Source organism: Lagopus muta, chromosome 5 (genome assembly GCF_023343835.1).
Source record: "Lagopus muta isolate bLagMut1 chromosome 5, bLagMut1 primary, whole genome shotgun sequence".
Classification (NCBI taxonomy): Eukaryota; Metazoa; Chordata; class Aves; order Galliformes; family Phasianidae; genus Lagopus; species Lagopus muta.
In genome coordinates, this window is record NC_064437.1 from 48,061,500 (window position 1) to 48,081,117 (window position 19,618).

General features: G+C 42.5%; 1 protein-coding gene across 5 annotated transcripts in view; it reads right to left on the reverse strand.

Annotated features, from left to right (window-relative positions):
* MARCHF8 (membrane associated ring-CH-type finger 8) overlaps positions 1-19,618 on the reverse strand; it is an 82,513-nt gene that overhangs the window by 55,350 nt on the left and 7,545 nt on the right. For all 5 annotated transcript variants that reach the window (XM_048944043.1, XM_048944040.1, XM_048944044.1 and 2 more), the window contains exon 2: positions 6,704-6,882. In XM_048944043.1, the coding sequence (XP_048800000.1) occupies positions 6,704-6,799 (96 nt within the window). In that variant the 5' untranslated portion in view covers positions 6,800-6,882. The remainder of the gene's footprint in view (positions 1-6,703; positions 6,883-19,618) is intronic.

A 19,618-nucleotide genomic window follows, 5' to 3' on the forward strand; every position in this document is an offset into this window, starting at 1 on the left:
GGGAAAAAAAAAATCCCCAAACAATACAAAACTCAACCAAATAAAGAAATGAAGACACTCACCAAGCATCAGTGCATGAGGCTTAGCATGAAGGAGAAAAAAAATATATCCTTGCATTCTAGTCTCTCCTTCTTTTACAGAAATTACCTTTAATTAACAGAGCTTTAAAAATCAGTTTGCAGGAAGCCTGATAGCATAACTTTCAAGAAACAGTACAGCCACTGGATGATGGGAATAACTGAAAAGTATGATTAGGGACTTGACCCACGTCTTTGCGGAGCTGCAGTGATTTCAGCATCACTGTGCACTCACATAGACATTTATATGCAGATACAGCTCAGTGTGGGATCCTGACTGACACACTGTTCTTAGAAAGCAAACGAGCATGCATGACTTTGCCAGGATAGAAAAATGCCAGGATCACAAAACAGAAACACACCTACAAACCACAAAGGAAATGCACTCAGTTATCACACAATTAAACAGTGCCAGCACTTCTTTTATAAAATTTTGTTTTTCTAAGAATTATGCTCAGCTTGTTGACATGAACTGCTAATGAAAACTAGACAGACTGTGTTAATATCAGAGAGATGGTTTAAAGATTTAGGTTAATGCAACAGCTACAGATCATAATAATTAACTACAGGTTTCTGGTGTTGAGACCCAAAGTAAGGAGTTCACATGCAATAAGCATACAAATAATCAAGACAGAGGCTGTATGAGTCTGATTGCAAGCAAACAGCAAAATCTTCAACTTCAATAGTTTCTTTTCTGAAGCATTGGTATATGAAAAAAAAAGTTCCACTGCTGTATCAACTGCTGTTAGCTTCTGAAATGCTTACTGCATTTTTAAAATTTAGGGTTTTCTCCTCTTCTCCTTCAAATCCCTTTCAGAAAGCACTTCCATAATTCATTTCCACTCAGAAGCCATCTGCTCCTCTCCTCACTCACACATGCTGCACACACTCCAAGACAAACGCAACAGAGAATCAAATGGTGTGATCTGACTTTCTTTGTTGCAACTGCTCAAGCAGGAGCAGCTCCCCCCAGCCCTTCCCTCCCACTTCCCATTTCCTCTCTTCCTCCTCTGCTATCACCATTTCTGAGAAACAATGTGCTCCTGAATTCAGCTTCCGAGAGCAGGGCTGGAGAGGACAAGCTTCTCAGCCTGCATTTGACACAAGAGCAGAGTACATTCATGCAGATCTGGGAAGGTCACAGTCAAAGTGGGTCCCTCAGAGGATCTGGTGACAAATGTTTCTGGCTCCTCATCTTTTGTGTGTAGACCTGAAACCCTTCACAAGGCTTCAGTCAGTAGTGTCTTCCCATTTCACAGATGGAGGAAAGACAGCATCAGCACTAAAGGCACTTGCCCAGTACTACCTAGTGGGCAGGAAGAGACAAATCCCAAATTCCAGACCAGTGGTTTAACCCGGGCCAGGCTCGGTTAAAGCTGGTTAAAAAACCAGGCTCAGGTCATGGTGCTCTTGCCAACATCCTGTGGGAGAGCAGGAAGAAGCCCTGAAGCTGGCAGTGAATGGCAGGAGTGCTATGTGCCCATGGGGAGTGCAGGAGAAGTGCCTCAGGCCACCAGACACCAAGGTGTCTGTGGTAGTGAAGAGATACACAGCATCCTGATGTCTGCAGGGCTTGGCTGAAACGACAGCTAAGCCATCATGACAAGCACAAGAAGGTCTCTCCTAATAACCAAAGGGAGAGATCACAAGAAGAGTGGTGTTGTAGCACAGACAAGTGCACTCCTGGAGGAAAGAGAGGGATCTGGTGTCAAGCAACTTCTCAAGCAATTTTCCTGTAGTGCTCCTCACTAGACTGTTTATCTGCTGAAGGTAACCTGACTGGGAGCACATTCAGCACATGCTCCTATGTAAACACACGCGAAGATGTCAGAAATCAGTACAGAAATCAGTCAAGGAAACCTTGCTCTCAGCATGACAGCGTCACTGCAGGGCTACAATTCATAAGGCTGTTACAACCGCCTTCCGTCATCCACGGTATTGTCAGTGTTCCTACCTGGTCACAGATAATGGGAGAAGAAGCATTTTCCCTGCAGCTCCTATGATGTGCTTCTGTTGCCTGTTCTGTCAACAAAAATTTGCCTAATTGCTACTTTTCAAAAAAGCAGGAAGTGTGAGATCAACTTTTTCCGAGAAGCACTTTATGATCTGGCGAAAAACACGGTAGGTAAAAAGCCAAAGTTCATATTGTCAGGAAAGGATTTTGCAATTTCCACTTTGAGGCTAAACCTATAAGCAGTACAGCAAATGAGACATCTGCTTCCCACAGAAGAGTTACAGGATACTTGGACAAAAATTCTTCCGTAGTTAACCAGTTTCTATACAAAGTGAATTTAATAAAGGAAAGATGCCAGACAATGTTAATATAGTACATAGCTGTACAAAAACATATAAATCTCAGTATAAAAATAATAAGGGGAGAAACTCTCAGGGGATTCACAGCCTGTTTGCTTAATGGCTGGTTTGGTTCAATGGACAAGCAAAGCCACACGTGCTGCCTTACAAATGCACAAGCATTTCAATCAAGTTCAGCCAGTTAGAGCCCACAGACACAGCTCAAAGTCCAAAAAGTAAACTGAAGAGGTCAGAGAGTGCTTCTGTACCTGAAGAACAGTGTAATACCTCTCAAGGCATTACGCTGGATTCAACAATACAATGCATTCACCACTATATCACACTACTGATCTGTGATTAAAAATTCTTGCAAATGCATCTATTGCCTTTTTTCTTCCTTTTTTTAAAGTCCTGCTTTTCCAGTAAGACATGGCTTGTATGAGTTAATATGCTACAGTATCTTTCCTGTTACAGAATGGAAGAGATCGCTAAGAAGGCAGAAGTTTAGCAAGATGCAGCACAATATACTTCTTTCACCACGGTTTCATCCAGACAAATCAGGTAGTCATAGTACCGCCAAGACAGCACGTGAAGATGTACAAGATTGTTATAAAATCCCTGCTGAGCACATAACAGCCAATAATTACTTAACAGCACTTAGACACAAGAAGGCAGTTGCTCTAGAACAGAGCGCAGAAGAGTTTCAGTCAGTGAAATAAAATTGATGTTTAAATGTGACTGGAAAATTTATCTGCTTTTGCAATATATGATCTTTGCTATACGCTCTTTGAGAGGAACTCAGTATCCCTTCCCACAGCCAGGCCATTGTGTGCCCAAAGTGGTTTGTACCAGCATCCTATGATCTCCCACTCACACCTGACCATGCCTATGAGATCTGCAGAAATCACAGCACAGGTGGCCACAATGTAGATGTTAGTCATATTTTCAGAATGGCAGCGTAAAAGCTTTGGTTAGGGAATTTCACTCACCATACTAACTTATAGAAACAAGCTGTGGGGCACAAACCTCTCAAACAAGCAATATCCTGCCACAGAACGACAGCAGAACAACACCTTAACCACATGCCAGCATCACTGCCTCATTTCCACTACAAGTGCTGAGGGCTGCCTGTTGGATATGTTAGGAAACATCACTGTCAGCAGGATAGCCTCCAAAAGGTCAGAGTCTGTTGCTCCTCACAAACAATACAGCAACTCTCCCTTAAGGCAGGTAAGTATGAGGCTATTCCTAGTGAAGGATAAGTAAGAAGCTAATGATGGTTATTAATAGCTCTTAAAGCTAACAGTTCATCTGAGTTAAATGCAAGAGTAATAATCCCTTTATGACCTTCCCCATTCTTGCTGTGAAAATGGACAAAGTTTCATCAAAGACTGTTGGTAACCACAGTTTTCAACTACTTCAAACCTTGAAAATCACACTAACCTGAATGAGGATCTACCAGGCTTCACTAATAAATATCAGTGACTTCTGAGGACCTAAAACAGAAACGGCACGCAGGTGTTGTGCACCTTACCACCTTTTCAAATGCATTAGGATTTCTGCCACAGACTTTCACATGTATTGAACCCACATGAGACATGCCCAAGGACTACTGATTATCTGCTTTGATAAATTGTTGTGTAATAATGGTGGTAAGGATTTCTTGCTGTTTTTCACAGTTAGTCCCAAACCACTAGTCCAGAAAACTTGCTCTTGTAGCAAGGAAAACTATTACTAAAATCAGTCAAGCCTTAACTTGAAATATCAAAGCTACATCTTGACCAGAAGCAAGAAAGAATGCAAATACAGATCAGCTGGAGAAAATTCTCTCTGCACTTCTTATAAACATCATGTGGAAAATTAAACAGATCTGTATTCACGAAAGATAGGAGAATGAGAAATAAAACATTTTCCTTCTGGGGAAGAAATCAAAAACTAACTTTCCTAAGACTGGCAAAGTTTCCTCTTTAGGCACATTGGTGCTTCACTTTTTACTGCTGTGCTTCCTGAGCTCTTTCTCTGAACGGGTTATGCAGGTACAGACAAGCTAATGGTCTAGTTTGAAATATCAAGTTCCCAAAGGAAAAGTAAACCAAAACAAGAATAAAAGTAAGTCAAACTTTGATCTGTTAGCTGACATTCAACTTTCATACACTTTGGTTTTAGCCAAGTTTGGTAATAAACAAGGCAGATGTGTATAGAGACAACTCAGCCTACAAAGCACACACCTGGAGATGCCCTTGGTCTAAGAACCTGCTAGTATACAGTAAGCCTCCATATTATCTTTTAAAAGGTAATATTGGCTTTGATTGTTATTTGGGGTTTGTTTGATTTTGTTCAGATTGGCAAGTGGCTTTGTACAACTCAAAACCTTTTAAGACCACAGTGTACACAATGGCTTGAGGCGCTTACTACCATTAGAAGGAGTATTTTATTACACAGAAAAGGTAAGAAAACTGAAGTACTTAAATCAAATTGTAAAATGCTCCAGTCTCTCCTAAAAATCCATTACATATTTTTGTAGAAATCCATGCAAGAACGGCGTCCAGGCCAGTCACAACACAGAGAAGTAACTGCAAGCTGTGCTGCACAATGGAAAGTTACAATACTGAAAGAGAGGAGCACTGAAGCTAAAATGAATTTGTACTGAACTTACAAAACTGAAGTGCAAATGCTTTCTTTCTTAGTTTTACCTAGTGTCTTTCTCTGGAACTCCAGATGTTACCCAAGGCAGGAAAACCATCTGTAACCGCTAAGCAAATTTGCTCAGTAGAGAATTGTACTTTTTATCTTGCAGTGGTATCTATCTCTACACAGTACAGATGGTCTGAAATGACTGAAAATACGCTGGTGATGTTCTACAATTTCTTCCTCTTGCACCCTATATCTATAAGTTGCTGTGTCAAAAACAAAATGAAAGGTTTGGAAAGAGACTTGGGACTCTCATTTCTGGGCTCAGTGCATGGTCAAACAGTTACCACAGGTCTTTCTAATCTGATCGGCCTCCTAATTCACATGACCTAACTGGAGAGTAGCCAATTCAGAGAACTGTCATGTATTTACAGGGGAACTGCTTCATGCTCTCTCAGTGTTTCTTTATGGGAGGAGTCCAGAAGAAGCAACAGAATAGTCCTTTTACCCAGAGAGCTGCCCAGCACGTTCGTGGACTGCTGTTACTCGCTGTAGGTTAGGAAGAAAGAGATTCCAGCGGACTCCTGAGACAAGATGACCCAATGACTTAAAGCACCTCAACTATGGAGACAACTTCCTGCCTGGTTCCAGCAACCAAAACTAGTGTCAGATCAGTCTACCTGGATTCAGGAATCTAGAAAATTAACTGCTGGTTTAAGAACGTGAAGGACTACAATCCATTTTAAGCTTTAACTGAGATGAAGACTCCAAATTGTCCAAAATGTCCAAACTATGAGACAATAGATTTTTTGCTGACAAACCACAAAATTATGTAGGTGCAGTCTGGTCAGACGATGGGTGAAGGGCTAGTCTGAGCAGAATTTTCTAACACATCCGAAACAACTTTCTTTTTCTTTCAATCCTACCTAAAGTTAGTCTCAGTGAATCCCTTTCTATAACATGACAGTGCCTTTGCAGTCCCTTATATTTCAGGTGTGCCCAACCTGTAAGAGTGCTGCTCTGCATCTCCTGAGAATCTGACCACTGCTGAATACATATTCCTAGTTCACAGAACAAGCCTGCCCTTGCAGTTGCTCCATAATGTGAGTGCTCTCTTGCACTGCTTTTATGCTAGGGTAAAGATAAAAAACGTGAAATGGTTTCTGTGGAACTGGCAGATAATGCAAAATTCATTGCAGCTTTAGCATAAACTAAAATATGATGCACACAAAGATCTTTCGGCTTGACCAGAGGCACAGCACAGAGTCTAAATAAGGTTGATACCCAAAGACCAGCAACATTATGTCCTTAATAATTATTTTTTTAATCAGCCTATCAATTAAATTCTCTTAAGCTTGAAATCATTAGATACTTCCATATTTTTGCATTCCATTTCTCATTAGTACCAGAAGACCCCAAAAAATTTCACTCACACATCTGCTCCCAAGTTAAGAATACAAGCCTTATCTTCAAGAAAATACACCTGCTACAAATTTCATGACAATGTATTTTGGAGCCATCTGCTTTGTAATTGCAAATATTAGACTGCTAATGAGAAATGATTAGGTTAACATTCATTTTCACTTAGAGCAACGATCATGCAAGGAGGTGGGTCTCTGGATCAGAATCACATCTAATTTGGTAACCCCTACCATTTTATCTTCAGATACGTTTCTGCAAAAATTGAGTTTATCTGTCACTACCTGTTCTTCTTTTTCTTTGGTCTTGCTCCTGGAGACTCTGGAAGAGGTAACATCCTGAGCTGGAATGACAGAGATTTGATGCAGTGGCATGTTCATCACACCGCCTTGTTTGGTCCTATCACTTACAGGAAGGAGGCTTGAAGGCAGTACTCATTCAGTGCCATTGTCAGGCCTTGCACCTAAAAAAAATAAAATAAAATAAAATAAAAAAAAGTAAAATAAAAAACCCATGAAGTATTTTGAAATGCAATTATTTCTGAAACTAAGCCATCAGTTAGATCAAGGTGCACCTCTTGCCTTCCCTCTGCTTTCTGAACAAGAAAGAGTTCTGGTTGGGTGAAAAAAGACACAGGACTTTTCAAGAGCTACAGCCAGACAGGCCAGAGCGCAGTTTCTGCAAAGAAATAAGTAAGTTATCAACAGTTTAGGAAGTGGTCCAACAGCAGGACAGAGGGCAGGGCTTGTGATACTGTGTGGGTAGACAGGAGGAGGTGGATGAGCAGCTCTTCATGCTGAGCACAGGAGTGTGCTAGGTACAGAGAGCAAGGCTGGTGCAGGGAGTTCTTACACTGCCTCAGGTACAGTCCTCAGTGTGGCCGAGTGCTCTGTGTTTTTAACCACTGCATTTGGCTCCAATCATTAATCCAAACGTGTACCAACAGTAGGAAAACACATCACGTGGGCTCTTCCTTTCTTAAGGCAACTGGTGAGTATTATAATCAAAATCCCTTGCTGGGAATCAGGAATTCACCAAGTTACACACACTTTATACTTCTGCATTACACATAGAAAAGACATTAATAGATATAAATTTGCCAAATTTGGCAACTAATCTTAAAGACAGGCATAATTAGCCACACCTGCTATTAGATTAAAAGCTTTTTGAAACATGTACACTCATAGAGCATTTAGTTGGAACATAACCTATTGCAAATTAGACACAATCAATTGTGTTTAAGGAAAGGATTAGAGAAGAATTACCACAGCAGAGCCTAACTGGGGCAACTGCATTGTTCTCACATTTCCGTAACATACCACCTTTTGATTCGTTTTTTCATCTGCCACGCAAAATACAAGGACTGGATAGATGTCCTATATGTTATGCTGCTTAACAATTTGGAAGTGGTATAACCCAGCACTGCATACCCTTAGCATAGATGGCATACATTGTTTTTTGAATATTTAATTAGTCGGAAGTTTTAAAGATAGGCCAAGTTTCCTAGGTTGATTACACAAAAGATGCTGGTGTGGTCCTGTTTCTACCAGGCTCCACAGGAGTGCTGCAGGATCTTTGACTGCTTTTGATTAAATAGGGGGGAAAAAAAAACCACCTGTCCCAAGATATTTTATGCAAGGAATGATGGCTCAGTATCTTCTTTCTACTGAGGGGGAAAAGAGTTGTCAGAGGTCATACAGCACATCATTGGCAAAAACAAAACCAAAGGCAATGCCTTCTGCTTCCCAAGGATGCTGGCTGCCCATTAGAGTGCTCAGCCAAATTCAAGAGTGTTGCTGACACCTAGTCAGGATTTATATTACTTTCATCAATGCCAAGACAGCATACCATAAGGCAACACCTCCAAAACTTCTAGACATCACTGATCTTAAAAAAAACCAACAAACATCTACCAGTGTGAACAAGCAACAGCAAGGACACTTCCTTATTGAAGGACAGAGGCAAACATGGGACTTACTGGCACTACTGAAATGCAACTCTAGCACAAAGAAAAAGAACCCTGAACTTCCGCAAGTCCTCCACACCTATTTAGCTTCATCCTCTAAAGGAGCCAAGCTGTAAGTGCCAGAAGAGAGATAAGCATGGGCTGAGATAGGAATAACAAACTGCAATAAATAAAGCAGGAATTGAAGGTATTTTCCCAAGAAAACATCAATGAAATCCAGGGAGCGTCAAGCTCCAATGAAACTCTGTCAGGTAATATGTCCTGTGCTACTGCCAGCAATGGCTGAGCCAAAGGGGGTGGAGACAGAGCCCAGTCTGCAGCCCTCAAAAAGGGTTGTGGGCTTTCAGACAAGGGCATTTTACTGCTGTAAGGAGAACAAGGAAAATTATTAGAAAACACAGCTAAATCCCTCTGATTCCAACAAACAAATCAGACCAGTTTTTCTGCAGGTACTTTACGGATAGCACATTAGAATTCTTTGAAAGATATAATCCAATTAGATAGTCAAAGACAATGTAAAATAGCCTTCCTCTGGTAGAGCAGCTGGGCAGACATTCAACAAAGCCTGCCTTTGTTCAAGAGCAGCTTAAGAAAAGCTCTAAACTTACCCCAGATGCCACACTGTATGCCTCCAGCTGGGAAGGATCCTAACAACCACACACTCAAGGCCTGCCAGTCCCAACCTGAAGCACCTTAGCTCCACAGCACTAATTAAAGGATAAAGTTACACAAGTCAACCATCTGCAGTGCCAAGCACATACTGACAAGGATGCCTAGAAAAGCAATGCCTCTTTGTAAAAATTGCAACAAGCCCTGTAGGACTTTTTTCACAGCTGAATCAACACTGTGGGCGCCCGATCCATGGTGAAGAGTAGAGGACACGAAAATCATAAAATGGCTTGGGTTGAAAGGGACCTTGAGGATCCATCAACCTCCAACCCTCTGCCACAGGCAGGGCCGCCAACCTCTGCATCTAATGCCAGGCTGCCCAGAGCCCCATCCAACCTGGCCTTGAACATCTCCATGGATGGGGAGAGCAAAGATCTAAGAAAGCTTCAAGCACATCAAACCAGGGTCTTGCCAGAAAGGCTTAGCAGGCAATGCTAAGGCAAGGGGACAGCTCCTAGGTGCTCCCTTCTACTCAGGATTTGTAGCCATAAATCACAATGCATGGTTAAATGTGTAAGCCCTCTCTCATATAAAGTGAGCAATCGTATTGCCAAAGCATCTCTCACCACTGATACAACAGCTGAACACACCTCGGAGACAGCAGATAGAGCTCAGCTTCCTCTTCCTTGTGTAAGATTCAGTTTGTGAACCCCACACACAAAAGAAGCCCCATGACTACTGGTGTGGATGCTATCCCACTTGCAGAGGAAGGACTCGCCAGTTCCACTTTGCCTGGAAAGTTGATGCAATCATGGGACGGCAGGGAACTGAGACAGAGTGGATATATGTGAACCAGATGCCACAAGCAGGGCAGTCTTTTGCCTGTGCACGATGAGAGATCCTCTTACCCTGCCCTCCTGGCTGCTCACATACTGTTCACTAGAGAAAAATACTTAAAGAAAACCTATAGGAAGTTTGGGCATTCACCAAATGATAATGAGCTGAACTGTTTTCATAAATGAACCCTTCAGAGATTTTCTGGCACACACTTGAAACCACATCAGCTGTAACATCAGAACCACACAGCCACAGCAACATCAGCAAGATTCAGAGGGAATTAGACAAACTATCTTTTACAGTACTCAAGGAGGAAAGGCAAACGTGCGACTGGGGTCTGGTGTTGGGGCATTCCCCTCAGCACTGTGTCTCCTGACAGCAACAGAAAATTAGATTCCCTTGGGTCATCAGTATCGAGTACACAAGGGGAACAACAGACATCAACAGGTAAACTCACCACAGCAAAAGCAGATGGGGGACTGTTTGCAAACCCCATTTCCATCACCCACCGTACCAGGCCTCACTGAGGAAACCAGGACGCGTGTCAGCCACGAGGGGAGCCTAACACTTGGTGAACTGCTAGCCTGCTCCATGAGATGTGCTACTGGAAGGACCAAGGCACAGGAAGGTACGCTGCTGTCTCCACCTGTCACTCACTGCAGCTTTTCCGTGTATCACACATTCCAAAATAAAGGCTAAACAAAGATTTAGATCTAGAGATCTATATCTAGATCAAAGAGAGATCTACGTCTAGATCAAAGATCTAGACTAAGGCAAATGAACACAAATTATGGTTTCATGTCTGTAGTTTGGTATCTAAGGGAATCTAAAAATATGGAGTATGAACTGCAGACTTCATTAGGTTATTTAAACTGCAAAGTTCACCATATTCCCATTTTACACCTCACATGGTGGAGAAGTCCAGCAGAAGCTCTCGAGCTGTAGTGGCACTGGCTGCAGACATAGATAGACCCACACCAAGAGGAAAGCATCCTGTGGACGTATGGATGTGCACGCACATGCTTTGCATTGCTCAGAGGAGGAGAAAAAGCCAAATATCTCAGCTGTTTTCCTTAAAGAATAGAGTCTCTGGATTACAAAAGACTCTGCCTTCGTGTGCATGAAAGATAAACCTTGTAACCTGTGGCGTAAGCAAGAGGATAATCGCTAACATGAGAACTGAAACAAATTTCACCTGTGAGTTATTCCTGTCTGCCTCAAGGTTTCCTACAGTTCTCTTTGATTCCCTTAGTTCCCATTGATGACAGCCAGTCGTAACACATAGATCAATCTTCTGGGGGACGTGCAAGTTAAAAATAAAGACACAGATCACCGCAGTCCAGATAATCCATTCACTGTAGCACTATGCAATACCACGAATATCCTGAAGTGCAGCTGATGGAGTCGGTGGAGCTCAGGGTATGCACCAGCTGCAGGGTGGGAAGTGCTGCCCTGAAGGCTGGTAGAATACTGCTGTGAGTGCCTGGAATTCCCCCCCCTGCACAGCATGAAACCCAACCCAAACAGGAATAGAAACCTTCTGAAAAACATTATGCTGCTCAAAGATGGTGTACTGCTTATTTTCTCTATGTGAGATTCAAAATAATCTATTAATGCAGCTTTGGAATCTGTTTTTCTGCTGGCGGCCTCAATGTGAAATCTCAAAGTCCCATGAGCATAAAAATCTCTTTTGTGTATGTGTGTGTTCAAATTTAGCATAAGAACTCATGCAGTACTCGGCAAACCTCTGTGTGCACCTTACCTGCCCTGACATTCAAACTGGCTGTGCATACGTCCTATGCTACTTTCTGTACACTACATATTTCACATTTGCAAATATCTCCAATCCTATTAGCTTGTATAGGCACCGGTTTGAAGCTTTCATTTATTTTATTTTGAGCTTGTCAGGACTCCTCCCCTACTAATAGAGCTTACATAATCCTTTTCTAGAGATGACAGATGTGCATTTTCAAAACGAGGATCCTGCATCTGTGCTTCATTTTGTTTTACCGAAGCTTAATCAGTACTTCGTTAACAGCACTATTTAAGAGATGTCATCAAGGCTTATGCACTTCACGTGCATTTGTTAACTTGACAAATCTAATCAAGAGAACTGAAGTTGAGAATGAAGAGAAACTGGCACTTCTTCCCCTACAGAACCCTTAGCATTTCAGGGTTAGTTCAACACCGTAAGTGAAAAGAACCGTTGGACTTAGACTTTGCTCTACACAGATCTAATTCTGAATTATTGCTATTTACAGCAATATATATGTCTATGTACATATATCCTACAATGTTTACTAACTCTGCTGCAACTTCTTACTTTATTATCTCAGTTCCTCCTTTCTTCCACCGGCAAGTGTACTAAAAATAATGTACTTCGAGACAAAAATATTTTTCTTCTGATATCTTTTTTAAAATCATGTTGTTACTTAGCTGAAAAAAGTTAAAAGGGAATAAGAGATTATTTTGCATATTCCAGATGTTCCTTTAGAAAGCTTCTCAGGACATGGTAACATACAGCTGCAGATTACACACAGCACAAAGAAAGAAGGGTATCTGCCAGATCTGACTGGCACCAAATACAAATATGATTGTTTCTACAAACATTTCTACATAATGGAACTAGACAAGAAAGCTGTTAAATTGCAGGATCAGTAAATAATGGCCCCAGAGCTCTTATCAGTCCCTTCTCCTGTCTTCAGCAGAAGATGAGCATGATTTGCACCTCAGAAACAGAGGTTATTGCAGGGACAGTCTCTAACTGCAACAAGAAAAAAGATGCAGAGGTAAAGCTGAACTTTCATTCTCCTTTCGCTGAGAAACCTTGAGAGTGAGGAGACTGAGAGGGCAACAGCCAGCACTGCTGTGCTCCAGGTCAGCAAGTAGCGCTCTCTGGACAGCTGCAGTTCACAGCCATTTGTACTGCGTGTGTCACTTCTTGTAGTGCCCAGGCTATCACCATTTCACCTCACCCCTTCGTGTTAAACACATCTTCCTGCCCTGAGGTGCTTCTCAACAGAACAGGTCTGGCACGTGGATCATGCAGCAATCTGCAAGTCTCCATGGCTCAGCTCCAGGCAGGATGCAATATCACAGCACACACAGCACTTGCCTTGTTATCACTCCTGGCCACGATCCCCTTAACTCCCACACAGTAACCAGAAGTTGGCTTTCTGAAAAATTCACATCCTCCTCCAGAGAAGACATCCCTCCCTCTGAGAATTAGCACTGACTCCACACTTCAGAGTGGAATCTGGTTGTTTTGATCACATGGCTCAAACTAATATTTTCTTTGTTATAGGAACGATGACTTTCTTCTTCAGCATATTCAGTCTGATAACAGCATGCAACAGCATCACACCTTTTCCTGCAGTTTTTGAAAAATACAAACACATATACAGACCAGTGAGAGAAGTCTGCGCCAAAATACAACGGCAAGTCTACCTGATGTAAGGCAACACCTATAACTTGTGATCATCTCCATTCTCTACTGCAATCACTTTGAGGTTCCCGAAACTCAGTTCTGATATCCAGGGAAAAATTGCCCTGTATCTTCACCTTCAAAATTAATAAAGACTATTAGCACAAATGCATAAATTTACATACGGACAATGAAAGCTTGTGTTTCTCAAACAGTGTAAATATTTACAACACAAGATAGAGAAGAAACAAAACAGTTTCATTATTGTTCAATGAGGACATTGCTCACATTATGTATTATACATGGATAACAATGATGTATTTCTAGGAAAATCCTGTGCTACATCACTTATTTTCCAGTACATCAGAGGATAACATTTGTGAAAGCTATTTATGAACAACAGGCGCCTAAGCAACGTTTTTCACTATTGTTTAATTGCTGCTAGGCAAACCATTGCTCCTAAGCAATGGTAAAAAGAACACAGTATTTATTAAACGATTCTGTATTTTGAAGAAGTATGAAATCATTGCCTCTTTGTCCTTGGGTGAATAAGAAATTTCCAAATTGGTGCACATAAGAATGTATTTCTTTTGAATGATTCATGAGTTAAATCTCAGATAACTTGAGCCTGTAAATAAAGAGTTACAACATATCTTTACTCTGAAAATCTTAAAAATAAATCTAGATTTCTGCATCATTATGACACACTGTTAAGCTCCTTCTAAGGAAACAGCAAAAACTACATTCCTTAGAACTTGCACAAAGCAGAAATCAGACAGCTCCAAACCAGGCTCTTCAAAAGCTCAAGTGTGAAGCAATAAGGCCAATGTACTAAGCATTCTCTACTTCATTCTTCCACAAACATGCATGACACCACTAAGTTCTGTTTTCAACCACATTTTCCCACGTTTAGAAATAACCTGACCTTCTGATGCAAAAATAGTACCTGCAGTCATTTACTTTCCCCCGAAGTTAAGAGAGTTAAACTGTAAATAAATCTTAAATCCAGGGCAATACTACATAGAGGTCATCGAACTGCAACAGCTTTTAGTGAGATCTTTTTATTGGAAATGTAGACACCTATGCCTGAACATTTTATGGCTTTTTCGGTCTTTTTCCATACTAATGCCTTTTCTATACATTTGCTAACATCAAACAAGAGCCTCCCTTTTCAGGGAGAGGACCAGCATTTGCCACCTGCACAAGAGCTCATGCTCCAGTGAGGATAACAAGCTGTGGGATCCACTGTCCACATGCACAAGTGCTCATCTTTTCTTCCCCTAAATATCAGCAATAAAGAGGTGTCCTCCCAAGCTGGGGTTCAGGAAGTCAAAGCATTTAAGTTCTTCACTTGACCCCTCTGTTAAATGGAAGGGTAATAGTACTCCCCTTGCCCACTTTCCATCTGTTTCACACACACATAACTTCTGTGGTGCTGGCACTGCTCCTTACTGTAGCAATAAACTGTATCTGGTAACACCACAATTCCAGGCACTGCATTCAGACCAGTGATAACAGCAGGACAGATGTTAATCACTCCCCAGGTTCACACCTGCATGGTCACCATCACCAGATTCTTGATTTGACAGAGCTGCTAGAGAAACAGATATGGCATTTCTCATCAATTCCAATGTGACAGTTGTGCTATGAAGGATATATTTAGGTTAGATACAAGGTCTTTTACAGTGAGGGTGCTAAGGCTCTGGAACAGGCTGCTCAGAGTTGTGGTTGGGTGCTCCATCCCTGGGAACTTTCAAGATGAGGACTGGATCAGGCAACTGGATCAAGCTGTGGATGTCCCTGTTCATTGCAGGGGAGCTGGACTAGATGATCTTTAAAGGTCCCTTCTGACTCTAAGGATTCTATCTTTCTATAAAAACCCCTGTGTAGCAGCATTATCATTAAATAGCAAAGTTGTGTAAAAGCCTACAAAAGGGTCCAGGTCTGAACAGAATTAATTTCCCTCCAGCACCAGAACAAGATGGTCTCTTCCAGCTGCAAACTCATCACAGTGCACACAGTGACATTAAAAGGCTGCATGTTCTCTTCTTATCTCAAGTATCCCTGGTGCAATTTAAAGACCAGGCAGCCAATTTCAGTGGGCTGACAAACAGTCAGCCTTCGCATGCCCCAGCTCCCCATGCAACACAGGGCTGACACCAACACGCACTGGCAGCACCGAAGTGTCAGCAAAAACAGTTTCCTTTCATTAGCCAGTTATTTCATGCAAGTGTGCTGCAAGGCGTGTGTCAAGTCTGCGTGTCCTCCCCCACAGCCCCACTCTGCCACCAGAAAAGGAGCTGGCATCACTGAGCCCTCAGACAAGGCACTCCTTACCACGATTTATAAAAGCCCATTCATCCCCCCCGTACCTAAAATAGCCTCTTGATGCAATCATGAGCTGAATATACGACTGTGGATTCCTTTCTTACACTTACAAGAAACCAAGTGTCCACTGGTTACTTCCTCACCCTCTGCCCTTGTTCTTTGTTCTGCAATCGAGTGTTGACCCTTTCCGTCCCATTCCATATTAGACCTTGTACTTCTTCAAACATCTTACAAGGAATTAGGTGGAGTTTCATAGTGTTTCTCCAATGCACTTACATGCTCTGTATGCAACCTTATGAAAAATGTACTGCAGCTGTCTATCATCAGCATTAAAGTAGGATTTCTAAAGCCTGTGAACGACAGGCAACTGCAGAAAGCTGCAAAGACTAAGCCTAGTGTCCAGATAAACAGAAACGATACCTGTTTGTAAGAATTACACAGATTTGTATCTTGCAGCTTGGGTGACTCACAACACTCCACTGCTCTTCCACTTCTTGTTTTTCCTCCAGAAAATGCTCAAAGCAATTTTCAGGTGTCCAGTAACTACCAACTTCCTTCTGAGCCAGGTCAGTGAGAGAGTTCCTGGGTACATGCATAGGGCGAGTAAAGTCAATATGGGAAGCTGTCCATAGAGGAAAATGTTTAAAATAAATTCAGGATCATGACCACATCACCAGTATCAATTGACATGTCACATCTTCCAACCTTATCACATTTATAAGTGGCTTTTCTGTCTTCTTCCCTAATGGATGTGCTTTCCTTTAAATTAGTTTAGACAGGAGCCAGCGCGACGAGCCAAGTCTGCTGAATAAGGTTCATGAAATTCTGGTGCACATGAGCACTGTTTTAAAATCTGAAACATTAATGAGGACAAAAACTAGAAGTAACAGCAGTTTCTATCAGGTATTTGTTGAAATGTTGAGTGGAAGGCAAGAAGAAAAAGGTCATTTTTTTGGTTGAAATTTCATTAATTCTGGAAGAAGGTGTACTGTTGGAAAGAGGGGAGCATTGAGCCTGATGAGGTCAAACAAAGAATAGGTAAAATACTACTACAGAATCATAACATAAATGTCTTCTGAACTAGCATAATAGAGAAATAAGGGCATATTTCTTTATCAATCAGCTTAAAATGACAAATACAAGAAAAAAAAAGAAGGAAACTGTGCTCTATTCAAAGGGCAGCAGATGATGCCAGACAATCAAGACAAAATCCCCTGTGTTCTGCTCACTGAAGACAGTTGGCATGTCCATCCCAGAGACAGTCCCATCTTTGGTATGAGCTGCCCAGCACTGGCTGGACAACAGCACCAAGACTTCCATGCAATACTTAAAGATGAAGGATATGGACTCTGACATTTCAGAAATGATGGAACCCACATTTGTGATTTCTCTTTGGAAAACCCAACCATTTCCCTTCAGTCTCTGGGTGCCAGAGGAAGCATCTCAGACACTGTCCCCTCTGTGTCATAAGTGACCCGGTGCCTCACACACTTCTGCACTACCTGCGCCCTCTGTGAACAAGGACAAAACCTCAGTCCTGCAGGGAGTCACACTCATGTTTACAGGGACAGATGCTATTCACTGAATAGCAGCAGCTGGCAATGGCAAAAATTCCTCTTTCACAAGCTTCCTTTGCCGTCCTCTGTCAAAGAAGTAAATTGGTGCAATCTCACACCCCCTGCATTTTCTAAAGACCTAACAGAAGTATCACACTTCAGCAAGGTCAGCTCAGCTCTCACTGCACCAATACAGAGGATAGCACCTAGCTAACTTAGAAACTATCTCATAACAAGGCTATAAGTAAGTGAAGACCAATCTTGTGAGATGCTACATAACAGCTGAAAAGACACCTTTTTCTTGCTGCCAAAAACACGCTGTTTCTACTGTAAAACCAGGCAGCTGCCCTTATGGCACTAAACCAGTGCTACTGAACAGTTTGAAGCAGGAAACAAAAAGTATTCCACAGACAAACAATGTGGAAGGGTTTGTTTGCACAGTCACTGTTTCAGGAACAACAAAGAATTTTCTCTAGGACAACACACCAAGGAGGGTGAAAAAAGGCATGCTGATAAAACGGCACCCTACAGCATCTATCTGGGGAAAAGATTCAGCAGGAGCTCAGGGCAAAGCCAGTGTCATCACTCTGAGCTAGTCTCCGCCCAGAATGCCCCCTCCAAACACCAAGTCTCCTAACTGGCAAACTAGAGATTTCACTTCAAACTCTGATCTAGCCCTCTCTGCAGATTATAAATTAGAATACTTCTACAATTAGAGATCAACGGTGGAATTAGAAGGTGGGTTATTTTTAGCAGCCATCTGATTGAGCCAGTGCCACCAAGTTATAAGTGAGTCACCGCCTTTCTTAGAACTGTTTTAGGCACCAACTTCCAATGCAACATTTAGTATCTCTTCAAAAGCCATCATCTATCAGTCATCTCTGCCGGGAACAGAGAAAAGGGAAAGCAGCTATCACTCAGCCCAGAAGAGACTTCTTAAGAGCTTCAGGATTCTTGCACAAAGCCTAGAAGGAATTGCAAGGGGAGATAAAGACGTCTAGGAAAGGCACAGCTATCTTCACACAGCAGCAAAGGCAGCCACATGCTGAGCAACCTGTCCCTCTGACAGCTGCCACGCTACAGTGGCATATTCTAAACACAGCAACTCAGTAGGCCCAGCAGCAGCACAATGCACTGTGCCATTGCTCACCAGGCTAAAGCATGACTTGGCCTCCCAGTGATTTTCTTCCCTTTTTTTTTTTGGCACGTTCCAGTAAAGGAAGAAGAAAGAACACATAAAGGGCTCCGCTCAGAAACTCACCAGCTCTGCCCTGGCTCCCAGGGGCCGCTGAGGGCAAACCATGCATGGGAGAAGCTGGCCTGTGCCTCTGCATGTCCATGGTCTGGCCTCAGTGGGATGTGATGCACTGTCATGCTGCTTTCCATTCCTCTCCTCTGCTGACACGAACCACTTTCAGACTTGAAACTCAATGGCTTCCTCATCTTATTAAATTCCCTATTGTGACTCAGATGTCTCTTATGTACATTAGTTAGATTACATCAATCACAAGGAGTGCCCATGAGGTTCACAGGATATGGCTCAAAGGAGGACAGTCAGGGTTGGATGACCAGCTTGGAGTTTTCTTTCCTTCTTTGCAGAAGAAATAATGCCAATTACAACCAAGTGAGGGATAAATATATCTCTCACAGGGTCTTGGGGAAAGCATGATAATACTAAAGTACCAAGGTACAACTGGCAAACACACCTTGCCTGAACAAAGCAATGCCCTGGAGCAGAGCCATACCTGCAGCCTCCCACAAGCCCTGAAGCAGGCACAGCCTGTTAAGAGAGGCTCCGCCAGACCCATGCAGGACTCAAGCTTACATATGGCAGCTATGGAAGACCTGAAAAGTCAGCTGGCAGGAGTCAACCAGCAGGATGCCTCCTGGCATCACGGGCTCACCAAGTCCAAGTGAAGCACCCGTAGCACTGCACAGTGTGAAAATGCAGATGGGAAAAGTTCCCAGTGGGCATTCAGAGATGGCGCGTGTCCCAGGTGACAAGAAGAGCTCAAGTACACAGAGAAAGCAGGCAATCATAATAAATGTCTAACGCACACAACAGGAGACCACAGTCAAGAGACAAATGCATGATGGATGCTCCTGTGTAAAAAACTGGTCCTGACTGTTTCCTTGTGCTCAGACTGAACTGCACAATGCTGTGCTCGCTTCTTGCCAGGGTATCATTGAATGAAGATCTCTTATTCCTTTCTCTTAATGCTGTACTTGGAGAAGCTGATATCAGCACTACTAGTGAACAAAAGCCTATGCCTAGTGCAGATACAAGTGTCTTAGGGTTGCCGAAACACACACGCTGACCATGGAAGACTCAGATCCCAGGAAGAAGAAAACCAACAAAAGACTATGCAGCATACATCAGACCAACCCACACTGTATAAGTGCGAGGCACTTAGGCAACCCTGGTACACGGCATAGAGCTCCGGCAGCACTGACTCCTGCTTTGAACACAGAGATTTGA